Source organism: Helianthus annuus, chromosome 11 (assembly GCF_002127325.2).
Source record: "Helianthus annuus cultivar XRQ/B chromosome 11, HanXRQr2.0-SUNRISE, whole genome shotgun sequence".
Taxonomy (NCBI): Eukaryota; Viridiplantae; Streptophyta; class Magnoliopsida; order Asterales; family Asteraceae; genus Helianthus; species Helianthus annuus.
Window position 1 is genome coordinate 49,910,477 of NC_035443.2, and position 24,286 is coordinate 49,934,762.

The window sequence follows — 24,286 nt, forward strand, 5'->3', positions numbered from 1 at the left end:
AATAGATTTATTGCTAAGTAGAAACTGGCCGATGCCGGCAACTTTTGTTTCTTCTACCATTGGGCAAGCACTTTTAGAAGAACAATTTAAGTATGCATCAGGTGTGACAGATAGGTTTGTTTTGGACATTGTGCATTGCGTGGAGAAACTAGTTGTTAAGGTCCTCTTGGATCATTCGAATGCGCATGAACAACTACATCCCTTCTTCAAACAAATAGCTAGAATGTCGGTGCAAGATCTGAAGGAGAATTTTAAAAAGGAATTGAAAATGCTTGTTGAACTTGAAAAAAAAATTATATATACAAGCAATGAAAGTTTTGACATAAAACTTGGTGAATCAACGGATGTCAAGCTTATTCTCTCAGCTGAGGGAAAAGCAGATGGTAAAAAGTTTCTAAACATTGTACCTCTGGGAGACAACATCAGGGTGGAACATTTGGAAAATTATATTCCAAATGTGGTACAACAAGCATTTGAGCTTAAAAAGCTGATGATCATATATTGGGACTTTGTAGTTGAGAGAGTAGTTGATAACTTAGCATTGAATCTTCAAGCATGCATAAGTGACATGTTGGGTGTGGGTATTAATAGGATGAAGAATGTGCATCTAAAGAAGTTTGTTGAGTTACCAGCTACAGGGCCTGCCATGTCTTTCAATGAGTTAATGCTTAAAAACAGGATTTCTGCTTTGAAGAAAGCTAAAGAAGATGCGAAGAAGTGGCAATATGAGATTGAGTTCCTTATTCAGTGTTTTGTTTCATTGCTTTGGTTGGGACCTTTTATTATGAGGTTAGATTTCTGTTCTTTGTTTCCATGCTACTTGAGTATTTCTATCCTATCCTCTATGGTTTGTCTTTTGGAGACTATTATCTTTTATTTTTTGTTTGTATGCAACTTAGCATGAAGTCATTTTGTTTTTAATTTCCTCAAGTCATTTTGTTTATTGTTTGTTTGAATTATGCAATAATCGACGGGCTGCAAGTCATGGATGGGCACTTATCAAATAACGGGTACAAAGTGGTTACAAAACAGTTTTACGAACGTGTGCCGCAAGCAATTGACACCCATAAAAATGGTTTGGGAATAAGAGAAAAACAGGTTTAGAAACCAACCCTAATTGATCCGTATAGGGATGGGATTTTTAGCCAAAAAAAATAAAAACGATTCGCGGATTCGTACCCTGAACTACTTTTTTTCAAACCGATTTATGCTTCGGTAATAAAACCGATTCGGTTTGGGCTCCGAATCAGTTTGGACCTGAAACCGATTTTTGTAGTGTGTTGTTTTCTTATAGAAGCCCATTCGCAAGCCTACACGCCCCATTAGACCAGGGTCATATATTGATGGCCCAATTAGTTTTAACCCTAGCCCACATAAACTTTGAATTCACCGGAAACTAGCAAAGTGGCTTTTATAAAGATGAAGTTGAAACCTATAAATTTTGATAAATGAAAAAGATAAAATCAAACCAAACTACAGTTCTCCATACAAAAATCATTGAACTTTTAGGGTGTGTTCCCGAGTTAAAAATCCCTCCCCATCCCTCCCCTCCCCTCCATGTCTTTCCAAATTGGAAAGACTATTATCAGGAAAAAAAAACCCATTTTCCCTCCCCTCCCCTCCCCTCCCCCTGTTAAGTGGATCTCTGGAACACAGCATTAACGTTATCGCTTAGTCCACTCTATTAGATCATGGGGTGTGGTCATGTAGAATTTGCCACGTAGACACCACATCATCATTCTCATACGGTTTCCACAAATGAGGGGTGGGGTGGTCCAATCTCCACATGTGTTGAAACTGCCACGTGTTTCTTAAATTGATCACCTTCTCCACACCGTGACCACGCCAGGGTGCCACAGAGTGGCTTTCAACTATGTAGCACCACGCCTCATCTCCACACTGTAGAAGGATAAGTGTTATCCTAGCTAAGATTCCGAAGGCCAAGTGATAGCAGATTTGATTTCATTTCTCAAGTATGCAATGTTAAATTAAAACTTTAATATGAAACTTTGTTTCGTTTTATTTGTCCGCCGTTTATAACGAATTTATCGAAAACCGAATTGTATTCAAAATTTTGTAAATATGCTACGCCATGAGGAGGGGGTTATCGAACTAACAATGAATTTAAAAAACTCTATAACAAACTAGATCATAATCAGGATGATGTGTTGAAAGGACGTTTCAACATGTAGTGAGAATTGTGATGTTTTTGGTTATAACCCATTACGACATATTATAACAAAATGCAAAAAAAAATTGTATGGATCGGAAGTGTGAATATTCATTCTTCCGAATCTGCTAAGTTTGAACTAGTAAAAAAACTTGCGCATCCGGGGAATCGAACCCCGGTCAGTACCGTGGGAGGGTACTATGATACCACTACACTAGATGCGCTTGCTTATTAATTGGCAGTTTTTGTTATGATATAACACTAATATACAGATTCGAATATTAGAATTAGCCTAAAAAGAACCAACACGTTAGTTTTAATGTCGTGTTTTATCAGTTCAGATTTCGGTTTCCTTGGCACTGAAGTTTTTATGATCGAAACAGAAAGTGAACTGAATTCAATATATTTAAAACCAAATTTGAATTTGGTTCGGTTTTAGTTTCAAACCGAAAACTCAATTTTTAACAAGGAGGGTGTTCATAGGTTTGGGTTTCTGTTCCTCCGGTTGTTCGATCCGGGTTCCCCGGGTTTTTTAGTCGACTAAATAAATGAATTCACTTTCCTTGTTTAACTGAACAGAACTTTTCTAAAACTGAAAACCAAATTACTATTTCGGTTTGGTTTGAAAATGGTTTTGGTTTGGTTCAATTTTCGTTTCGAAAGGTTTGTAACAAAATATTGGTAGACTTTTATGGAATCATATGAGGAACATTTATATAATTATGAGAAATCGGTTCCATATAACATATTTACTGAAAAATGAAATAAATTTCTTGAAGTGTAAAATTGGGATTACACAATTTACACTCTAGTTATATCTAGTAGAAAGCCTTCTATAGTCTATACAATGTCGAAGTGTATCAACTATACACATATATAAAACCTAGATAATATAACTATGAATTATCCATACTTAACATACCCTCATAATTCAAGTTTTTAGATTCCAAAATGCTTAAAGTATTTGTAACTGATGGGTGATTGTATCTGATATTGCTAGTTAATGGCAATCTCTAATAAACTAATCCTTAGACCGAAGTATTATCATATACGTATTATGGGTGAATATTTCGACTAATATTTTGGATGATTATTGACCATCCGGGATTTTAGACACGTTCTATATTATGGACTTGGTCTTTATTTACAAATTAATCTATTTTGCACGTGTTATTAATTAATCGCAGGTCAATCGATAAAAGAGCAAGTCTCAGCATATTTTTCACTAACTTAGTTGATGGAATGACCGTTGGACTCGACGACTTGGACTCCAACGTTTGAAAAAGCATATGCTGGAGCATCCCCGGAATATCGGACATGTAGTTAGGCACTTATCCTATAAATAAAGAGGCCAAGTGATCGGTTAGAACCTTTACGAACATCACTAACACATACACACTCGCAAACTCTAACACTCTCTTTTGCAGCCCTCATAACGCACAATCACTTATAATTAAGCAATTATTGTACCATTGATCACATGGGTTCTCGAGTTGTACTTCTATTTCTTGTTGCAATAATATTAACTACAGCGGACGACTTTTATAGTCGTCTCCCGAGGGGTTTTGTGTCGATGATCTACATTGATCAAGCGCTTTCCTTGTAACTCCTTGTGTCCTTAGTCACTACATTACTTAATTTTATTGTCAATATCGTGAGCTATATTCTAATATTTGTTATAACTTATAAACTCTTAGCATATTTATCCAACGTCTTAGTTACATATTTTGTAACATAATTCTTAACCAATTATGATCTAGAACACTACCACACATAACGAATTTGATCAATTAATTGCTTAAGTAATTTTTGAGCAAAACAATGAGTATTTTAGGACTGTCTTGTGGTTGTGAGTGTGACTATCTAGTGTCGTATGACATATATATAATGATATCATAATCATAATTTTGTTGGTTTTCCACGTTATCTAATAAATATATCAACATATAATAGAAAATTGACTGTGTCATCTAGGTGTTTTTATAATCCAAGTGAGTTTCATGATATGAAATTAATCAAACAATAAAGCATATACAACATGGAAATCAATAACAAAATAATTGATGTAATCAATGACAAAATAATATGTAAAATAGCCATACATGTGGATTTAAGATCTTCAAATAACCAAAAAATAGCTTGCGTTGTCCCGAGTTATCCTTTTTCATCTTGTTTGGATTAAATCGACTAGCAATAGACATGAGATGATTGGGTTAAACTTTTATACGTTGGTTTGTTGCTTGGATAGGATTGCTAAACTCAGTAATATCTTGATGTATGGAGGGCTTTATACGGACCACCTTCATTATAGATCTTATGCATTACCTAATATGTTATTTACATAATCCAACATATGATTAATACTAAGGTACACATAAACGTATAATATTTTCCCCTTAACAAACCCTATCAAGAATATGTACATAACAAACCCTTGATACCACACATGTGGGGTTTGTTTAAGGCTATAAAAACCTTCTTAAGCTAGCACACATGTTTTGTTACGAAGAAAACACACGAATGTAGTTGTTTCAAATCACTATTACTAAAAACTTTTTGACATCAAGCTAGGGGTATATCAGAAAGCGAGAGGCAACCGTGTCGAGACTTAATGTAAATAATGACAAACATGGGCGTCTTTGAGGGTCTCCATGGTGGACGACCACACATGACCCATCTTGTAAGGGGGCTCAAAATTTGTTTTTCTTGTTTAGATAGCGTAGATCAATCAACTCATATAAAAAAAATTATAAACTTATTAGTATAAATGTCATGTTCTAGAGGGGGCCCAATTACACAATAACCATCTACCATTAACCCACTAATCTAACTAATCATTTAACCCAAATACCCATCGACCCTTTTAAACACTTAAAATAAAAACATAATTAAGAGTTGAGATAGGCCTATTCTTTACTTGTCGCACACGGCATCCGAAGTCTTAGAGACAACTCTGATGACAAATAATAGATTTTGCTGAGATGTTTTGTTTTTTTGACTATTCCGAATTTGGTATTTTCTTTTATTTATCTTTTCCAAAGGTAAACATGTTATTTGCATATAATGACGAAAACTGAATTTCTTGTAAACAATATTTTTATTTATGTTATTTACTTATTAATTAAAAACCTATAAATAAGCAACATAAGTATGCATAAGTTAGTTGTAATTTTAGCTTTGGGAGTGTTTCAAAAAAAATGGAATTTTCCTTTTTAACCCTAAAGTTTTAATATTTGCCAATTTATGTTTAAAGTTTTAATCTTTGTTAATTTAACCCCTTTGATTAATATGATTTTTCACTTCTAATTCAAAAGTTTCCATCTTTTACGATTTACCCACTTTGATTTTTTTAACTTTTAACTCAAAGCTTTTCATCTGTTGCAACTTTGGTCCCATATACTTTTAATCTTTCGCGAAGTGTTGTAATCTTGGCTTTGAGGGTTTTTTCAAAGAAAAATGGTTATGCATATGGTTGTTGTAACCTTGGCTTTGGGGGTTTTTCAAAAAAATATTTTTTTTTTCTTTTCACCCAAAAGTATTTCATAAATTACTTTAACCCAAAACTATTTGTTTTTTTTTACTTTTAACCCTAAACTTTTTTATCTTTTACAATTTATCCTCACAACTTTTTTTACTTTCAACTTTGGTCCTTTATAATTTTCATTTTACGCAAATTTTTCGCTTTATGCTTCGTTCTAAATTTTATGACTTAACACATCGCAACATGCGTCTTTGGTTTAACGTTTTTACGTTTCCTTCTAAATTTTGCGAGTTAACACGACGCAACGTGTGTGTGTGGGTGAACGTTTTTACATCGTCTATTTTTTCCCATTTCACAGGTTCAATATAACGTGCGGGTCCTAAATCGACTTCGTTATAACTAAAGAATCCCCGCCGCATTGCGGCGGGTCGTAATTCTAGTTTACTTTAAATTATATATCATCATATCATAGTTTAATCTATACTATATAATAAAAGAAACCTGTTTTGTGACACTTGTCATTCTCTCATTTAATTGATTAAAATTATTAATAATACTAATAATATTAATACTTAATCTAAATTAATACAAATTTTTATTATTAATAATATTTAATCAAATCTAAAATCTAATCTAATACAAAATTTTACTATCAATAATGTTTAATCAAACCTAATAAGAATTCACACGAATTCCAAAATAATAATAATAATATTTATGATAATAATTCCTTTCATCTCATCCTGTGCGTATGCATGTGCATGTATATTGAGTTAGAAAAAAAAAACCTTAATTTCCTAGCCCAATTGCCACTTAATGATTATCGGTCCAACTCCTTTTGAGGACCAAATCGTCCCAACTCTCTTGTGTTCAACTGTTGGCGCATGCATGTTATTTGATCTGATTCCTCAAAACAAACTTCCGAACTTAAGGCCCTAATCCTCAAACCGCCCCAACTGCCAAATTAGTTTATAAATTATGTGAGAGCATGTTGTCTTCTTTATAACCATCCAAAACTCTCATCAAACCCTATCTGCAAGTATATTAATCCGGGAGTAAAAAAAATCTCTCTCTATCTCCCTCGTTGCGGAGTCTGTGATAACCCGAAATCCCAAGGTTAGTTTGGTAATCTTGATTCCTCGTTAATTCTTTGTCTTTCATGATTAATTACCATTCTTAGTCCTTTATGTTGCTTCCTATGTTAAAACGGTTGAGCGTAAACGCAATTTTGTGCTACACACGCATATACCCTTATTACCTCTTTTGTGTTCGGTCCACGCTTGTGTTGAAACCGATTCACACAAGCCGCACAAGCCAAACCATCACTTGGGTTATTAAGCTAAGCATGGGTAGTAGAAGCCCATTTAAGTTATAGATTAATACATGTGGGTTCGGCCCACAATGTTTCGATTTGTATTAAGGGGGGAGGGGCCGGGCATATATCTCGATGAAGATCAAACCAAAACCCTACCTCTTCCCTAATTGCGTGCGGCAACAGTAGCAGACCCCCTTTCGAGTACACCAGCTTGTCGATCAAAACTTTTGGGTTAGTACGTTTATTTGATGCTTATGCTTATGTGATTGCATGAATAATACACATGAAAGTGAAATTACATGCTAGTGGCTGATATTGGTTTGTGTGTAGCTAGGCATGTTATATGCACAATACTTAATAATGTTGCCAATCGGTTGTGTGTGGGGTAAATAATAATGTAATAGTGGTGGTAATTGTTTCTGGATTGTGATTGGACCGAATACCTGCCCCTTCATGTGATGCTTGTAACTAAGTTGTTTGATCAAATCATATAATAAATGGCTGGTATCAATTTAATAGACTCAAATTCTATTGGACCTCACACAAAAGCAACCGACCACAACTGTTGCTTCAGTTGATTGCAAATCACATGAAAACAATAAATGAAGATTGATGTATAATGAATCACGTGATAGTCTGATGCAAAACAATGCCTCTTTATCAATAACTTTGATGGGCGGCAATAGTTGAGGATGATTAGGACTGCAATGATGATGTGACGGCAGTTAGGTTAGACGAGGATTTGCAGGTGCGCATAACTATCTAATATTACCCCCGCCCCTCTCGACGAAACCCAGGCCTGCATTGTTTGGGCCGCAAGACAGGGAGCCTGACCGCACACCTTATGTGGGCTCACAATGAACTGCGCACTCGCAATTGAATCACACAAATCAGTTGGGCCATAGTGGCTGGACCGCGCATTTTCTATGCAAGAATGAACTGTTACGTATTTTAGCTAAATAATAGACTGATGACATGGTCTTGTTTATGGTCCGCCTATGTGTTATGCATTATGTGATGGCGTGTGTAGTGTACATCATGTCGTTGTTATGTTGTATGGCTAACTAATGAACATTATGATGCCTTAGAGTGCACTATGTGTTGTATGATTTATCGATGTATTGTAGATGGCCCAGTATGGAAATGTATATGTTATGTGGTAATCCTCTTGTGCGCCTACGTGAACAACTTGTAATGCAAACATATATGAGGCACAAACATCTGTTATGTGAATGTGTGATGGACTAACGAGTAGCGTGGTTGCCTGGAATTACGTGTGTGCGTTGCATATACATTAAAAGTGCTTTATGTGAACAGTAAATGCGTGAATTAATTGTACGTGAAAGATGTATTTCATGTGAACGTAGAACTGACTGATATCGGTAACTCTTTTAGGATGTGTTTGAGCAATTGTTAAACAAGTAACTAAGCATACCGAGCAAACCAAGGTGAGTTCATTGCTATTTTCTCAAGCATGGATCCCAGGGAAGGGATAACTGGTAACGTTCCGATGAGGAATGCATGGGTAACGGGATGTTGGTTATTGTACTCAGTTTTCTATCATTGTAAGACCACTACATCTACCGGCACGTTGCTTGTAGGGCAACGGGGGTTATTAGTTGATAGCGCTATTAGGTTTGGCACCCTCACGACGTTCGAGGAGAACGGGCGTGAACTAATTACCTTAAAACATGACCAATGCTTTGATAGAGGCATTGGGGTTGGCAATCACATATCATCTGGCCATTCGGTAATCGAGTAATAACAACATCGAAACATCAAACATCATAACAACAAACAACATATCGTTTTGTAAACTGTTTTACTCACGTGATCGGTAATGCAACTTGGTAAACAAACACAAACCTTGAACTCACCAGCGTAGTCTGACACACTTGTTTACATGCTTGTAGGTAATTATTGAAGGAACTTGGGAACTTGCCGTCTGATGCTGCTGGAGTGGTTATGGTCATAATGAACGAATACATTGATTTGGTTTTGATACATTTACACACTTATACATTTATGCTTCCGCTTAATACTTTGGTTTTGGTTTAACTTTTCAAACGATGCATTTCTTTCAATTGGGTATTTTAATACATTATGACTTGTGTTTGACATGATTGGTGGCTCTTTGTTGGATCGTTGCACCTCCAATAGGGACATACCCTAGGTGGTAATTTGGGGGTGTGACAGTTTGGTATCAGGGCCACTGGTTATAGAGAACTTGGTTTTAAAACGTTTTCATAAAACCAGACTATAACCGAATTGATCCAAACGATGACCATGACCCTCAGCTTCAGATTGCAAGGTTCGTTCCTCGTTACAGTATACATCACATGTTTAGTAGACATATCTATACACATAGCATGCACGATACAACAAGATAGATATCATGACACGTCGATAACATAACACAACACTTACATCTTGTAAATCCTAGTTTTGCTGTTAGTATATACCTGTGTTGATTGGAGTGGGAGAAACTTCGAACATAAGTTAAGAAGCGTCGAGAGGAGCATGCAAACCGCCTTATTATCATGGGTGCACACATAATAATAATGCGTGGTGCATGCAATTCCCAATGAGGCTTAACGAGTGCAAGAGGGAATCTCCCCTACCGTATGTGAACTTGAAAGTTGCAGACTTTAAGGTGATACTTGATTTTTTTTTTCATTCTGAACTTTCATTTGATCGATGCGAAACCTGATAACCTATAGGAGAAATAGTCGAGATTGTCTCCTACACGAATGTGATCTTTCCATTTTTTTTTCCTTTGAAACCTTTCGAATTCCGATGCTATCGAGTATTACCTGAACACCTAACTGAACGCCTAGTGGACTGTGTAGAGTGCTAGGTGCTTATACGAACATCCCCGAGTGGGGTGATGCACAACGATGAACGATCTATATCTTTCCATTTTTCTTCGTTTGTTGGAACTTGACATATTGACGTCTCGAATCTCGAATCACGACCATTTCTGTAACGCCCTCGCAACAGACTGTGTAATACATAGACAACTTGCAACATCGTTGGATGAGAGGGTGAATGTAGTACTTCACCAACCTCAAACATTGGACGACTCTGATGACCGGCAGCGAACACCAACGAATAGAATACAATCGACTCTTTAACCTCTGCCAGTGACTCATGGGAGTCAGCTTTTACGAATCACTCGGAACGTAAGTAATGACAATCGAATACGGTGTGGAATGCACCGCTGTCAGCACAATGAGTAGCATCTTAGAACGTGGCACAGAACAGTAGAAGATGGATCCTGTCAGTGGAGGATCATAGGACTCCGCTTCATGAAACAATAAGCAGAAGTAACAGTTACGACAACATCAGGGTACTCGTAATAGTAGTCCTCACTATGGGAGTGAAAAACGTTTACCACATGGATTGGCCGTTGGTCAATCAAGACAGCAACAACCAAGGGAACGACGGCAGTACTGGAAATTCTCGTGACGAAAACAACACTGGAAATGAAGCTCATGGAAGGACACTTGGTATTGACATAGACTATACCAGGCGTAATAGCAACACGATAGCTTGGAAGGGTAGCTGTTCGCTTCATCTCCGCTCTGTTTGCCCTGATGTTTCTTGAAACCGAACTTGTTGTGGCAGTAAGGGATGATAAGTCAAATGAAACCTCATATGTTCGCTGCGATGTAAACTCGACCATGTAGGACTAGTGTTCGACATCGACCTACCTTTTTCTATCCTTGATGGTCTCGATGCGGTAGTAGTGTAGATTGATTATCTCAATATCGCGTAAATATACCTTGAGGGAAGGAAATTTTGCGTCACTTTATACTTGGAAGTGTCAGAGTGGTGAAAGGGTTAGCATCATATGAGCAATGAAGGCCCAGAAGTGTCTACGGAGGGATTACCCCGCAACGTTAGCAACCATTACTGATGTTAAGGCTAAGGAAAAGAGGACCGAGAATCCACCAGTTATTCGTGATTCCTCTCAGCGTGTTACACGAGGAGCTTTCGGACTTGCTTCCACAACTGTTAGACAGAATCTCAGTTTAATCTCATGCCAGAAGCAGCCTTGATCACTCGTCCTTCATACCGTCTTGCACCAGGAGGGTTGCAAGAACTGTCTAGTCAACTTCAGGAACTACCGGGTGGAAGTTTTAGCGATCTAGCTCCTTGTTCTGGGGAGCCCGAGCCCTATTGTAGAAATGAAGGACAAGTCCTTTCGTACGCGTATAGACTACCCCAGGGTGGCAATCATAGACCGTCACCCTCTACCCCGCATCGACAACCTGCTTGACCCGCTGCAATGATCAAGCTTCTATTCGGAAATCGACTTAAGATCAGACTGTCACTTGATGGAAGACCCAAGGGAGGATGACTTCTAACACGGCATTACAGGTACAGTACGGCCACTGCGATTTTCTGTTCTCGTTGTTTAAAGTTAATCAACACACCGGTAGCTTTATGGACCACAAGAATCGACCGTGTTATTGACGACGTTTTGAATCATTACCAGAAGAAAGGAACAACATGGGCGACATATGTATTCTATTCTAGAGCTCCTGAGGGAGGAGCCACTTCGCGCGAAGTCTCGTTGAAGATTCATCACAGGATTTTCGAAGATCGCGTAGCTTAAATCGCTTTAGCACAGCAGGGTGCTGTGATCGTGGAAGACAAAACAGGAGGACGTCTTGTCAGCGTTCGAATCCCGACTCTGCAATGCTTACGCACCAATGCAACACGAGAGAGTGATGACGTACGTAATGGAGTTACAAAGAGGAACTGCACGACACACAACCTGTGGTGGAAACCGTGTTCTTTGGATGTAAGTTGGAGGCATTACTTGGACGGTACCAAATGCGTTACTTAGACCGATCACAAGGGCCTTCCGTGTACTCTGGTTTCGAAAGAACTAAATCAGTAAATGGCACCGTTGGATGGAACTTCTGGGTGGATTACGACTGTGGAACCTGAACGTGTATGGACTTTGCAGCTCGCCATCGATTCTAACCCACCTGACCCAACTCGTTCTGTACAAACTAGGGAATTAACGGGAGAGAATTTTCAAGTTGAGTCCATGCGGGGCATGGAAGAGCAACCTTGGTGAAACGAACGACATTCATTAACTCATAGAACAACTATAAGCCTCATTTCGCAGCAACGGTAGGGAAGTTGTGGTTAGCAAAACACACCGGCTTCGAAAATTCTATTCAACTGGATTTTAAGGAAAGACGTTTGGACATGTAAATCTTGTACTGATGATTGGACATGAAAACCCGTCTAACAATGTATGGGTATGACTCTTGACTTTGGAAAAAGTCAAGGCGAAGTAAAAGAAACTGGCAACACCTATGTAGAAGATGGGAGCAGACTGCTATGAATGCTGCCACTAGTCTACGTACAACTCGAAACGAAAACGCAAACAATAACAATCGTTGATTGCCGCATGTAACCAGCACACCTCCTTGCAGTCAAGGGAACTGACGAGTCTTCACAACTTGTGAATATTCTTCTGAAAGAGACGGATTGTGGGCACGAGGTACCAACCCCTATTACCTTTGATGTTGGACCATATCTGATTTAAGGCAGCCATGCCACACACCTTTTGGCTCACGCCTTGACATAAGCATTGCTCATCACTGTAGGACAATTGCTCACCACGTGCGTGATAGACTTTAGTAAACGTTTGGGAAGGACACTTATCTTTGGGAGAAGCTCTAATGCAGCTGTACCGTGATAATATGCATACGACCCTGTTTGAGGCATAACCCGGACAGTAATACTAATCTCTTTGTTGGACTAAGGTGGTCGACAATGTAATCGCAGGACCAGGACTTGAGCTCAAAACTCTTGAAGATTGCTTGGATCGGAAATTGTTTTACGGCAACGCGTGACTACTAGGAAAGCTGATAAGCTTAGGAAACACTGGGAGTTTGTTGTAGGCGAACGAGTCATAATCGAAAGTATCACCCTGGGAGGGTGCGGTACGCTATAGAAAACGTGGCAAGCTTAGTTTACGACGCGATGAGACATTCAGATTACTGGAACGAAACGGTGACATGACTCATAAACTCGGGCTAATTGATGAAACGGGATAACTATCGTAATGGTATATATGCCCTGGATATAAGGCTGTGTTTATCCGATGAAACCCTTGTGATACCCTTACCGGAATCTGAAGTCATCGGATCAGTTGTATTTATCAGGGAATCCATAGAAAACATGGACTAAGAAGTCAAGGTTCACTAGCATAAGTCGTATAACAATCTTGAGGGCTTGTTAAACCTCAATACGTGGACTGGAGTTCACATAGGAGCGCAGGATGTGCTAAAACTCTAATATCCTCGATTGTTCAAGGGGTTGAACCAACTTTTGTTATCAGTGGCGAATTTCGGGACGAAATTCCTTTCAAGTTGGGGATGATGTGACACCCGACTGATTTCACGATTTTGTTTCTACAGTTTGGTTTGCGTAGTGTCTGTGTAGTTATCTGGATGATTGGTGGTTGTGTGTAATGCTTGATTATTAGGTGTGTGGTGTCGCATGTAGTTTAATTTGAGTCTCCATCGTTTCACTCCTTTGTATTGCTTTGTCAAATTTCGGGACGAAATTTCTTTCAAGTTGGGAATGATGTGACAACCCGAAATCCCAAGGTTAGTTTGGTAATCTTGATTCCTCGTTAATTCTTTGTCTTTCATGATTAATTACCATTCTTAGTCCTTTATGTTGCTTCCTATGTTAAAACGGTTGAGCGTAAACGCAATTTTGTGCTACACACGCATATACCCTTATTACCTCTTTTGTGTTCGGTCCACGCTTGTGTTGAAACCGATTCACACAAGCCGCACAAGCCAAACCATCACTTGGGTTATTAAGCTAAGCATGGGTATTAGAAGCCCATTTAAGTTATAGATTAATACATGTGGGTTCGGCCCACAATGTTTCGATTTGTATTAAGGGGGGAGGGGCCGGGCATATATCTCGATGAAGATCAAACCAAAACCCTACCTCTTCCCTAATTGCGTGCGGCAACAGTAGCAGACCCCCTTTCGAGTACACCAGCTTGTCGATCAAAACTTTTGGGTTAGTACGTTTATTTGATGCTTATGCTTATGTGATTGCATGAATAATACACATGAAAGTGAAATTACATGCTAGTGGCTGATATTGGTTTGTGTGTAGCTAGGCATGTTATATGCACAATACTTAATAATGTTGCCAATCGGTTGTGTGTGGGGTAAATAATAATGTAATAGTGGTGGTAATTGTTTCTGGATTGTGATTGGACCGAATACCTGCCCCTTCATGTGATGCTTTAACTAAGTTGTTTGATCAAATCATATAATAAATGGCTGGTATCAATTTAATAGACTCAAATTCTATTGGACCTCACACAAAAGCAACCGACCACAACTGTTGCTTCAGTTGATTGCAAATCACATGAAAACAATAAATGAAGATTGATGTATAATGAATCACGTGATAGTCTGATGCAAAACAATGCCTCTTTATCAATAACTTTGATGGGCGGCAATAGTTAAGGATGATTAGGACTGCAATGATGATGTGACGGCAGTTAGGTGAGACGAGGATTTGCAGGTGCGCATAACTATCTAATATTACCCCCGCCCCTCTCGACGAAACCCAGGCCTGCATTGTTTGGGCCGCAAGACAGGGAGCCTGACCGCACACCTTATGTGGGCTCACAATGAACTGCGCACTCGCAATTGAATCACACAAATCAGTTGGGCCATAGTGGCTGGACCGCGCATTTTCTATGCAAGAATGAACTGTTACGTATTTTAGCTAAATAATAGACTGATGACATGGTCTTGTTTATGGTCCGCCTATGTGTTATGCATTATGTGATGGCGTGTGTAGTGTACATCATGTCGTTGTTATGTTGTATGGCTAACTAATGAACATTATGATGCCTTAGAGTGCACTATGTGTTGTATGATTTATCGATGTATTGTAGATGGCCCAGTATGGAAATGTATATGTTATGTGGTAATCCTCTTGTGCGCCTACGTGAACAACTTGTAATGCAAACATATATGAGGCACAAACATCTGTTATGTGAATGTGTGATGGACTAACGAGTAGCGTGGTTGCCTGGAATTACGTGTGTGCGTTGCATATACATTAAAAGTGCTTTATGTGAACAGTAAATGCGTGAATTAATTGTACGTGAAAGATGTATTTCATGTGAACGTAGAACTGACTGATATCGGTAACTCTTTTAGGATGTGTTTGAGCAATTGTTAAACAAGTAACTAAGCATACCGAGCAAACCAAGGTGAGTTCATTGCTATTTTCTCAAGCATGGATCCCAGGGAAGGGATAACTGGTAACGTTCCGATGAGGAATGCATGGGTAACGGGATGTTGGTTATTGTACTCAGTTTTCTATCATTGTAAGACCACTACATCTACCGGCACGTTGCTTGTAGGGCAACGGGGGTTATTAGTTGATAGCGCTATTAGGTTTGGCACCCTCACGACGTTCGAGGAGAACGGGCGTGAACTAATTACCTTAAAACATGACCAATGCTTTGATAGAGGCATTGGGGTTGGCAATCACATATCATCTGGCCATTCGGTAATCGAGTAATAACAACATCGAAACATCAAACATCATAACAACAAACAACATATCGTTTTGTAAACTGTTTTACTCACGTGATCGGTAATGCAACTTGGTAAACAAACACAAACCTTGAACTCACCAGCGTAGTCTGACACACTTGTTTACATGCTTGTAGGTAATTATTGAAGGAACTTGGGAACTTGCCGTCTGATGCTGCTGGAGTGGTTATGGTCATAATGAACGAATACATTGATTTGGTTTTGATACATTTACACACTTATACATTTATGCTTCCGCTTAATACTTTGGTTTTGGTTTAACTTTTCAAACGATGCATTTCTTTCAATTGGGTATTTTAATACATTATGACTTGTGTTTGACATGATTGGTGGCTCTTTGTTGGATCGTTGCACCTCCAATAGGGACATACCCTAGGTGGTAATTTGGGGGTGTGACAGAGTCGGTCCCAAGGTCACCACACAATCGGTTAGTACAACTCACTCCGCAGTTTTTAATTAAGTTTTTGTTGTTTCGGTTTCGGTTCAATCTCGGCTTAAGTTTTAGGTGCATTAATGACATGAACTTGACTTGGTATGAAACTGTGACTTTGACTTGGTACAAAAACTATGCTTATATGTACGAACACATGCTACTTGGTATAGAAACTGTGATGTGTATGTTATGTGATGTGCATATATATGATGCTACTGTAATTATAAGGTTTTATGAATGGTACGAAAATAGTATTAACCTAATTTAAAAAATAATAAAAAAATCCATTTTGACTTAGAAAGACTTTTTTTAACAATAGATAAACATGTGTAATACACAGGGTTTTTAATGATATAACATTTTTTTATTATTTGCTATATAAAATTAAATTTATTAAACCCGTACAATACACGATGGTTTTTTTAAGTATAACTTTTCTATTATTTGGTATATAAAATTATATTTCTTCCACCCGTGAATACACAGGGGTTTTTTTAAATATAATTTTTTTATTGTTTGTTATATAAAAGTACTTTTATTCAACCCGCACAATACACGAGGTTCTTAAAGATATAATTTTTTATTATTTAATATATAAAATTATATTTACTCAATACATGTAATAAATGAGGTTTTTAAAAATATATTGTTTTTATTTAGTATATAAAATTATATTTATTAAACCCGTGTAATACACGAGGTTCTAATCTAGTAATATATAAGTTAATAATAACAAGAACAATACACAAACATCAAACGTCGCCTTTTCAACCATGGTAAAAATAATAAAGTCAAAGGAGTTGTCTCCACTCTCCATATTTTCCCAAATTTTCCAACTTATATGATTTTTAGTTTTAAGTTTTAACCCTTTCAACGTGTTGTTAATGTTGTGTGTGGTACTCAAAGCGGCCCATGTTACGGTACCCTGTACTCACATGCACCGAATCGAAACCCCTAAATTTCAGGCACAACAATAAATTTTCTAAAAACTCACTGTTACGTTTTCTTCTTCATCAACAGGAAGCACATATTCATACTGGAACTGAATACCACCAAAAGGAAACCCTAACTGAATTCAATCTTTTGGTGTCTCGTTTCTCAGATCCAGTTCACCGCCATGGTTTCATCGGCCAAGATCAAATCTGTTGATTTCTACAGGTGTTAATTCGATCAATTTCAACTTAAATTGTTGTAAAATGATGCTCGCATGAGTTATTCAGTTAATGTTACTGTTTATGCTTCCTTTGTTGTGAATTTTGTAAGTTTGAATGTATGCGTTTGTTGTAGATGCCTGCTTGTGATGTTAAGTGTTTATTTTGTGTTTGATTACTGTTTGCAGTGGTTTTGTGTGTATATATGCGTTATGTTTGATGAATGTGACCGGATTTGATTGATGTGCGTGTGAATTTGTTTCTGCTTCTAGTGAAGTTGTTATTAGGCATCAAATTTGTATATAGTCAGTTGATTTGTGTAGTTGATGTTAGGGAACATGAGGTTTAGATCTCGAACTGGAAGTCTGGAATTATAGGTTAGTTGCTTCCGCATTTGAACTGATTTCTGCATTCCGATTCCGATATGAAGCTGTAGCGATTGAGCTCCCAAATTTAACCTAATTCGATATACTATACTAGTGTTTTTTTTTTTAATAGGAGACTTGAAACTGTTGAATTTCTATTGTTATTGATGTTTTGATCAGAGTGTTATGTATGAATAGTTTTATCAGGGTAATAGAGTGGTGAGAAGAGTGAATGATTATTTTTAATCAGATATTCATGAAAACCAGACTTACAGAAAGAAGAGATAAGAACACTTTGTATTCAGTTATGAAGAATAACAGCAAGCTAAATTGTCTTGTTATAGTGGATTCTATAACTGTGCACCGATTAGAATCAAGATGCCTATATTTATAGATAAAACTAAATAATTAACATTAGGAGTCCATATTTGACTTTTGAAGGTCGAATTGTTACTTTTAATGCTTAATATGACAGAAGTTGCTAGTCCTCTGTCAAATATATTGGGTGAGTAAACCTTGTAAGTATCTGTTTACTATAACAAAGTGCATTTTGGAGTTATATAGCTTAAATTGTTTGTCTCTTTTCAGTTTCAATATACTAAAAACTTCGAAAGGGAAGTTGATTTGTTTTATTTATTTGTCATGGAGTAAGACATAATTTCCAGATGTTATTTCTCTCAAATCTGCCATAATTCATTGTCTTTATCAACAATCACACAATATTATACTCGTGGATGGTCAGTGTAAAAGTGAATATATGATTCCATATCTACTGACTTTTTGATTTTGGGTTTGTGAGTTGACGTGGATCCCCATTCTTGATGGATGGATATTTGAGTTTGTTTAGGTCAAACTATACTTTGTTTTACTCTATTTATAATATCAAATTCTTGTATGACAGGAAAATTCCAAGAGACTTGACAGAGGCGTCACTGTCAGGTGCCGGCTTGTCTATCATAGCTGCTCTTGCCATGATGTTTTTATTTGGAATGGTAGGGACTAGGAAATTCATCTTTTAACCTAATTTATGTCAATTAATTCAAGACACACATAAAAAATTGTTAATTAATTTATTCTTGATGCATGCATATTGAGTTTTCAAGAAATTTTCTTGGTAAAGAACAGCCCTTCTATCTGCTCTTATATGCTGCGGTTCTTTTGGATTATCTTTTATTTCTTGTGGTTTACTTTTCTTTTAAGTTTTTGGCCACATGTAATCGCTATGATCGTTTATTGACTTGTTTTCTGCTATTGCTTACCGTGCGTTAATTGCAGGAGCTACATAATTATTTGAGTATCAGTACCTCGACTTCTGTCATAGTCGACAGAAGTCCTGATGAGGATTACTTACGGATCGACTTTAATCTTAGGTATACTGTTTGATTACTTTTGTAGATTGTAATCGCTATTGAAGAATATATCGATTGCACTCAATATATCTATCATCTTAACTAATGGTGTTTATTTTGTCCTTTTTCAAAAGGAATCACATGTGTCTATTTTGTTTTGCAGTTTTCCGGCTTTATCCTGTGAGTTTGCATCCGTGGACGTGAGTGATGTTCTGGGAACTGTAAGTTTCAATGTCTTATTTATTTTGCTGTCTTTTGACACGGAAAAGCAATATTGTAGTAATGTGTGTGCAGCTACACATATGTTTAATAAGAATGTGACTATTGGTAAATTGTCTGAAATGCCCCGTAGACGAAATTAAAAAGGAACAGATTAGTATTTTGAAATGACAGACACAGTGTACAAGATATCTAGAAAAGTTGATCGGGAAATATCGAAGATTTAAAAAAATACATATTGTTATTACTTGTTGATTATGTTATTGTGTGATTTGTCATTGTTTTTTACTATAGGATTTCATGTTCATTTCTCTTATCACCTGTATTTTGTTTCTCTTATCTACAGAACAGGTTAAATATAACAAAAACCGTGCGCAAATATTCGATTAATAAACATCTACAAACTACTGGCTCTGAGTTTGACTCTGGACCAGTAACTCATGGAGTCAAACATGATGAGGAAAATGACGAAGAATACGGTGAAGGATCTGTTACTCTAAATGCAGATAATTTTGATAGGATTTCTCATCAGTACGTGAATCGACAAAATCTCAAAATTAAACAATTTACGCACTTAATTTGTTGTTTGACTTTAGCAACATATTGTTTTGATAAAAATGCAGGCATGCAATTTTGGTTGTAAATTTTTATGCTCCTTGGTGCTATTGGAGCAACCGCTTGGTATTTCTTGAACTGACCAAAATACCCTTTACATGTTCATTTGATTATGACATTTAACATTTCCCTTTTTTATAATTATGTTAGAAACCCTCATGGGAGAAGGCTGCCAAAATTATAAGAGAAAGGTCCAAGTTATATTCTTTTTATTTTGTAAAGAAATTTGTGTTTGTTTAATTGTAAGCCATTTTTGGTTTACTATATTAACTTCTTACTCATCTTTGTGTTACCAGACATGATCCTGAAGTGGATGGCCGTATCATTATGGGAAAGGTTGACTGCACCGAAGAAGTTGACCTGTGTAGAAGGTGAATATTCGGATTATTGCTTATAAGTATTTTTATTATTTTAACGTATTTGACTATATTTTATTTGAGTCTTCTATTTTATATTATGTTTTCAGACCCCATTGATTGTTGTATATTTGTGTTATTCTGTTTTCTGCACGTTAGTTGTGGTTCCAATTGTTAAATTCATTGTTCTATATTTGTCTACTTGTATAAGTTGTTATTTATTAATTATAGCTCTTGGATTTCAGTCACCACATACAAGGTTATCCATCTATTCGCATATTCCGTAAGGGCAGTGATGTTAGGTAAATCACTTGTGTATTCTTTTTATATACTTGCCAATTTCAGTATGATTCATTCTCCCTTTGATGGTTATATTGTCCTACACACATGTTAATTTGTTAGTTATTAAATAGTATAGCTATGGAGCTAAATTATCTATTTTTAGGTATTGTTAAAGAAAGTACATTTTTATTCTTCGTACAATGAAATTGTTTTTAAAGTTAAAAATTTCTTAATTCAAATTATTCATTTGTAAATATAATCTAAAAATATAAACCAGAATAACAAATATTAATATTTAACAAAATTGAAAAAATAGGACTAGGCCAGGCTGGAACTGCCGAGTGCAAACATAGATATTACATGGAATGGACCTACATTAGTTGCTGTTTCGAATCTAATTTAATAGATTATACATATATATATATATATATATATACACACACTTTTTTATATTATACTCAGTTACTTATTGTTTTTACGAATCAGGGATGAGCATGGGCACCATGAACATGAATCCTATTACGGGGACAGAGATACTGATACCTTGGTGAAGGTAAGAATAATATTTTCATTTTCACAATATTTAATGCGAAAAGAAATAAATAAATGCTAATTCAAGATCTCGTACCCCTACAGACAATGGAGGAATTAGTCGCACCAATCGCATTGGAGTCACCAAATTTGGCATTGGAGGATAAATCTGGCACAACTACAGAGAAAGCTAAAAGACCCGCTCCACGTGAAGCAGGATGTAGAATTGAAGGGTTCGTAAGAGTCAAAAAGGTAAACCTACACTAGAGGTGGCAAAACGGAAATAAATATATTATCAGAATCTTGGTTTATATTTGAGTAAAGTGCCATTTTCGTCCCTGAGATTTGGCCAGTTTTGCGACTTCCGTCCAAAAGGTTTGTTTTTCCGCATCTGGATTCAAAAGGTTTGGAATCTTGTCATTTTCATCTAGCTCGTTAACTCCATCCATTTTTCTCCGTTAAGGCAGGGGTATATCGTCCTTTTTGTTAACTTAAGGGTATTTCGTCTTTTTTGAATACTTGTACATTATGCTAAATGCTTGTACAAAAGTGAAAAAGACCGAATTGCCCTTTAAGTTAATAAAAAAGACTAAAATACCACTGCCTTAATGGAGAAAAATGGATGGAGAGTTAACAAGCCGGATGAAAATGGCAAGATTCCAAACCTTTTGGATCCAGATGCGAAAAAACAAACCTTTGGATGAAAGCCGCAAAACTGGGCAAACCTCTAGGACAAAAATGGCATTTTACTCTTTATATTTGGTAAAAGGAGTTTGGGAGGTTTTATACATTTGGGTACTTCGAATACCAGTTTTAAACATCTTATCTATGACACAGGTTCCTGGTAATCTTGTAATTTCTGCCCGTTCAGGAGCGCACTCATTCGATTCTTCCCTGATGAACATGTCACATGTAATTACCGATTTCTCCTTTGGTAAGAAAATCACTCCAAGGGTGATGAGTGATATCAAAAGGATACTACCTTATATTGGCGCAAGTCATGCCAAATTAAATGGCAAGTCATATCTCACCGACCCAGATGATCATGCAAACGTTACTGTAAGCTCTTGTATCATATATATATATTTTTTACAAAAAAAATATGTTTTTGTAATAATTATTTAGTTTTTTTTATAACTGAAATGATGTAGGTAGAGCATTATCTTCAACTTGTGAAGACTGAGGTAATGAGGTCAACTCACCAACTGATTGAAGAATACGAGTTCACAGCACATAGCAGTTTGGTACATGCTTTATCGATCCCTGTTGTGAAGTTCCATTACGAGCCATCCCCGATGCAGGTTTCGAAATTTTACCCGCTTTACCATATCGACTTTCCAATTTCGTTTTCTTTTATTTTATTTTATTAATTTCTAAAATAATCTTAATCTTTGTTTCGTGCCCAGGTCTTGGTTACAGAAAATCCCAAATCGTTTTCTCATTTTATCACCAATGTTTGTGCCATCATTGGTGGTGTTTTCACGGTTCGTCTTTATCTCACTTGTTTTTTTTTTTTTTTTTTCTCTTGTGGTTGGATTGTGAGATTATTGCTTGACTGTGTGGTTGATCAGGTTGCTGGGATACTGGATTCGATACTGCACAACACAATGAGACTGGTGAAAAAAGTTGAATTGGGGAAGAACTTTTAGCGATTACCAAGAACTCTTAGCATCTACCCATCAAAGACAATTGTTACTATATACATCTGAATCTTATATATTTTGTTAGATAATTTTGGAATAGCATCTATCTATATATCCAAATTGTGCTCGAAATGCCCATGAAAAGAAATATTTTAAGTGTTCTGTTGCGAGTCTACAACCAACCAAACTGCTTGGGTGAGTTGAACCGATAAAAAACAATTTAGTTTACAGTTTTGCACAACATGTTCTAGCGTGAAATGTTAAATCTGGTTTTTCAAATCGTAAACAACGGGCAGAACTGTATGCTTCAAGATATTGTCAAAATATATACAAGTGTTGTAGTAATTGCTAGTCGGGCGATGGAGTATGGACTAGCGATTAATCGGCGTCTAGTCGGGATCTTTACAACCATGGTATATACTTTGGTTTTTGACAGTCTAGTTAGTTTTAATGGTTTATGAACACCTATACAAATATTGTTATAAATAATATAATCAACGTGACAACTTATTTATGTATCATACAGAAGCCTACAACAATAAACAAGGCAAACAAGTCACTTGCGCAATCAAATAACATAAAGAGCAGAAGAGCCAGCAAAAGCAATGACAGAACACACGAAACTCATGACAGCTGAAGAAGCGGCACTAGGGGCTGGAGTCGGGTTATTATCTTCTGTTGCTGGAGCGGGTGGTGGAGATGGCAACTCTTCAACTGCTGGAACTGGAGACGGTGGTGAGCTTGGCGGCGATTGGTGGTGTTTGCTTCGATCAGCCATGACAACAATCACAACTTTCTCGTTGTTTTTGCAGTTCTCAACAAGTCCACTAATGAAATAATGAGGTCCAGATTGGTTCAACTTGACCATTGAGTGACCATCACTATACTTTGCAATGGGTGATGCTGCGTTGCAATTGTTGTAATCATCTTTGCTCACTTCAACCACCGAGTCCTTCTCGGCTTCATATTTGAATACTACAACCCGAACAAAGATAGTAAGAACTTAACTTAATAACTCACAATCATTAATATTGCAATAGTTAATATATACAAGGATACGTTGAACTAAAAACTATATAATACACTTATACGTAGTGCTTGACAGATATAATGTGAGATAGATATAACTGTCTTATGCATCACATTTTAAGGTAAAGGTGCAATTGTTTATTTGGTTTTTGCAGTTAATTTTTACTTAAAGTTGAATTTTTAATGAATGAACTTACAGACGGTGTCACCAATTTGGAAACGGCTTTTTTCGGCCCATTGATTATAGTTGGTTGATGCAAGACTCCAATCACCAGAACCTCCAACCAAAAACTCGTATGCGTCGTTGCTCTGGATCAACAACAAAAGACTTAAAACACTGATAACGATGAATGAATTCGCCATTGAAAATGTTCACAAGAATTTGAAGGTGAGGAGGATCTAAGATATGATTTGGGTATTTGTAGAAGAAGCTTTTGGTTGTAATGAGGTTTCTTAGGTGGGAGTGCAAAGAATATTTAGTATGAGGTAAACAATGTCAATACTTGTTTTTTGAGGGCTATACTTTGCTTTACCACATCTTTTAGAATATTCCTAACTTGTTATCCGAGTTGTTAGAAATAGAATTAACTATACCTTATAATTCTAAACAAGCTTAATTAAATTTTAATTGAATATAACATATATTCATTGTTGTTCAAAGAAAAATAAATATCCTAGAGGCAGAGGTCCAAATTTATTACATGTTCTGTTAAC

The 24,286-nt window shown here is 36.7% G+C and overlaps 2 protein-coding genes and 1 non-coding gene across 3 annotated transcripts; 1 reads left to right on the plus strand and 2 right to left on the minus strand.

Moving 5' to 3' along the window:
- Positions 1–2,323: 2,323 nt before the first annotated feature.
- Positions 2,324–2,394, minus strand: TRNAG-CCC. Its single transcript has one exon. It is a non-coding gene; the product is annotated as a tRNA-Gly (tRNA).
- A 14,520-nt stretch (positions 2,395–16,914) lies between these two features.
- Positions 16,915–22,705, plus strand: LOC110890340 (protein disulfide isomerase-like 5-4). The gene is made up of 15 exons (XM_022137937.2): positions 16,915–17,190; positions 18,450–18,540; positions 18,824–18,918; positions 19,061–19,118; positions 19,463–19,647; positions 19,740–19,797; positions 19,882–19,922; positions 20,028–20,102; positions 20,333–20,389; positions 20,856–20,922; positions 21,006–21,152; positions 21,738–21,959; positions 22,052–22,201; positions 22,307–22,384; positions 22,472–22,705. The coding sequence occupies exons 1-15, from the start codon at positions 17,150–17,152 to the stop codon at positions 22,547–22,549; spliced, it is 1,443 nt and encodes a 480-aa protein (XP_021993629.1). The 5' UTR covers positions 16,915–17,149; the 3' UTR covers positions 22,550–22,705.
- Positions 22,706–23,011: 306 nt separating this feature from the next.
- LOC110890341 (early nodulin-like protein 1) lies at positions 23,012–23,987 on the minus strand. The gene is made up of 2 exons (XM_022137938.2): positions 23,770–23,987; positions 23,012–23,518 (listed from the first exon to the last, which is right to left on the minus strand). The coding sequence occupies exons 1-2, from the start codon at positions 23,933–23,935 to the stop codon at positions 23,112–23,114; spliced, it is 573 nt and encodes a 190-aa protein (XP_021993630.1). The 5' UTR covers positions 23,936–23,987; the 3' UTR covers positions 23,012–23,111.
- Positions 23,988–24,286: the final 299 nt, after the last annotated feature.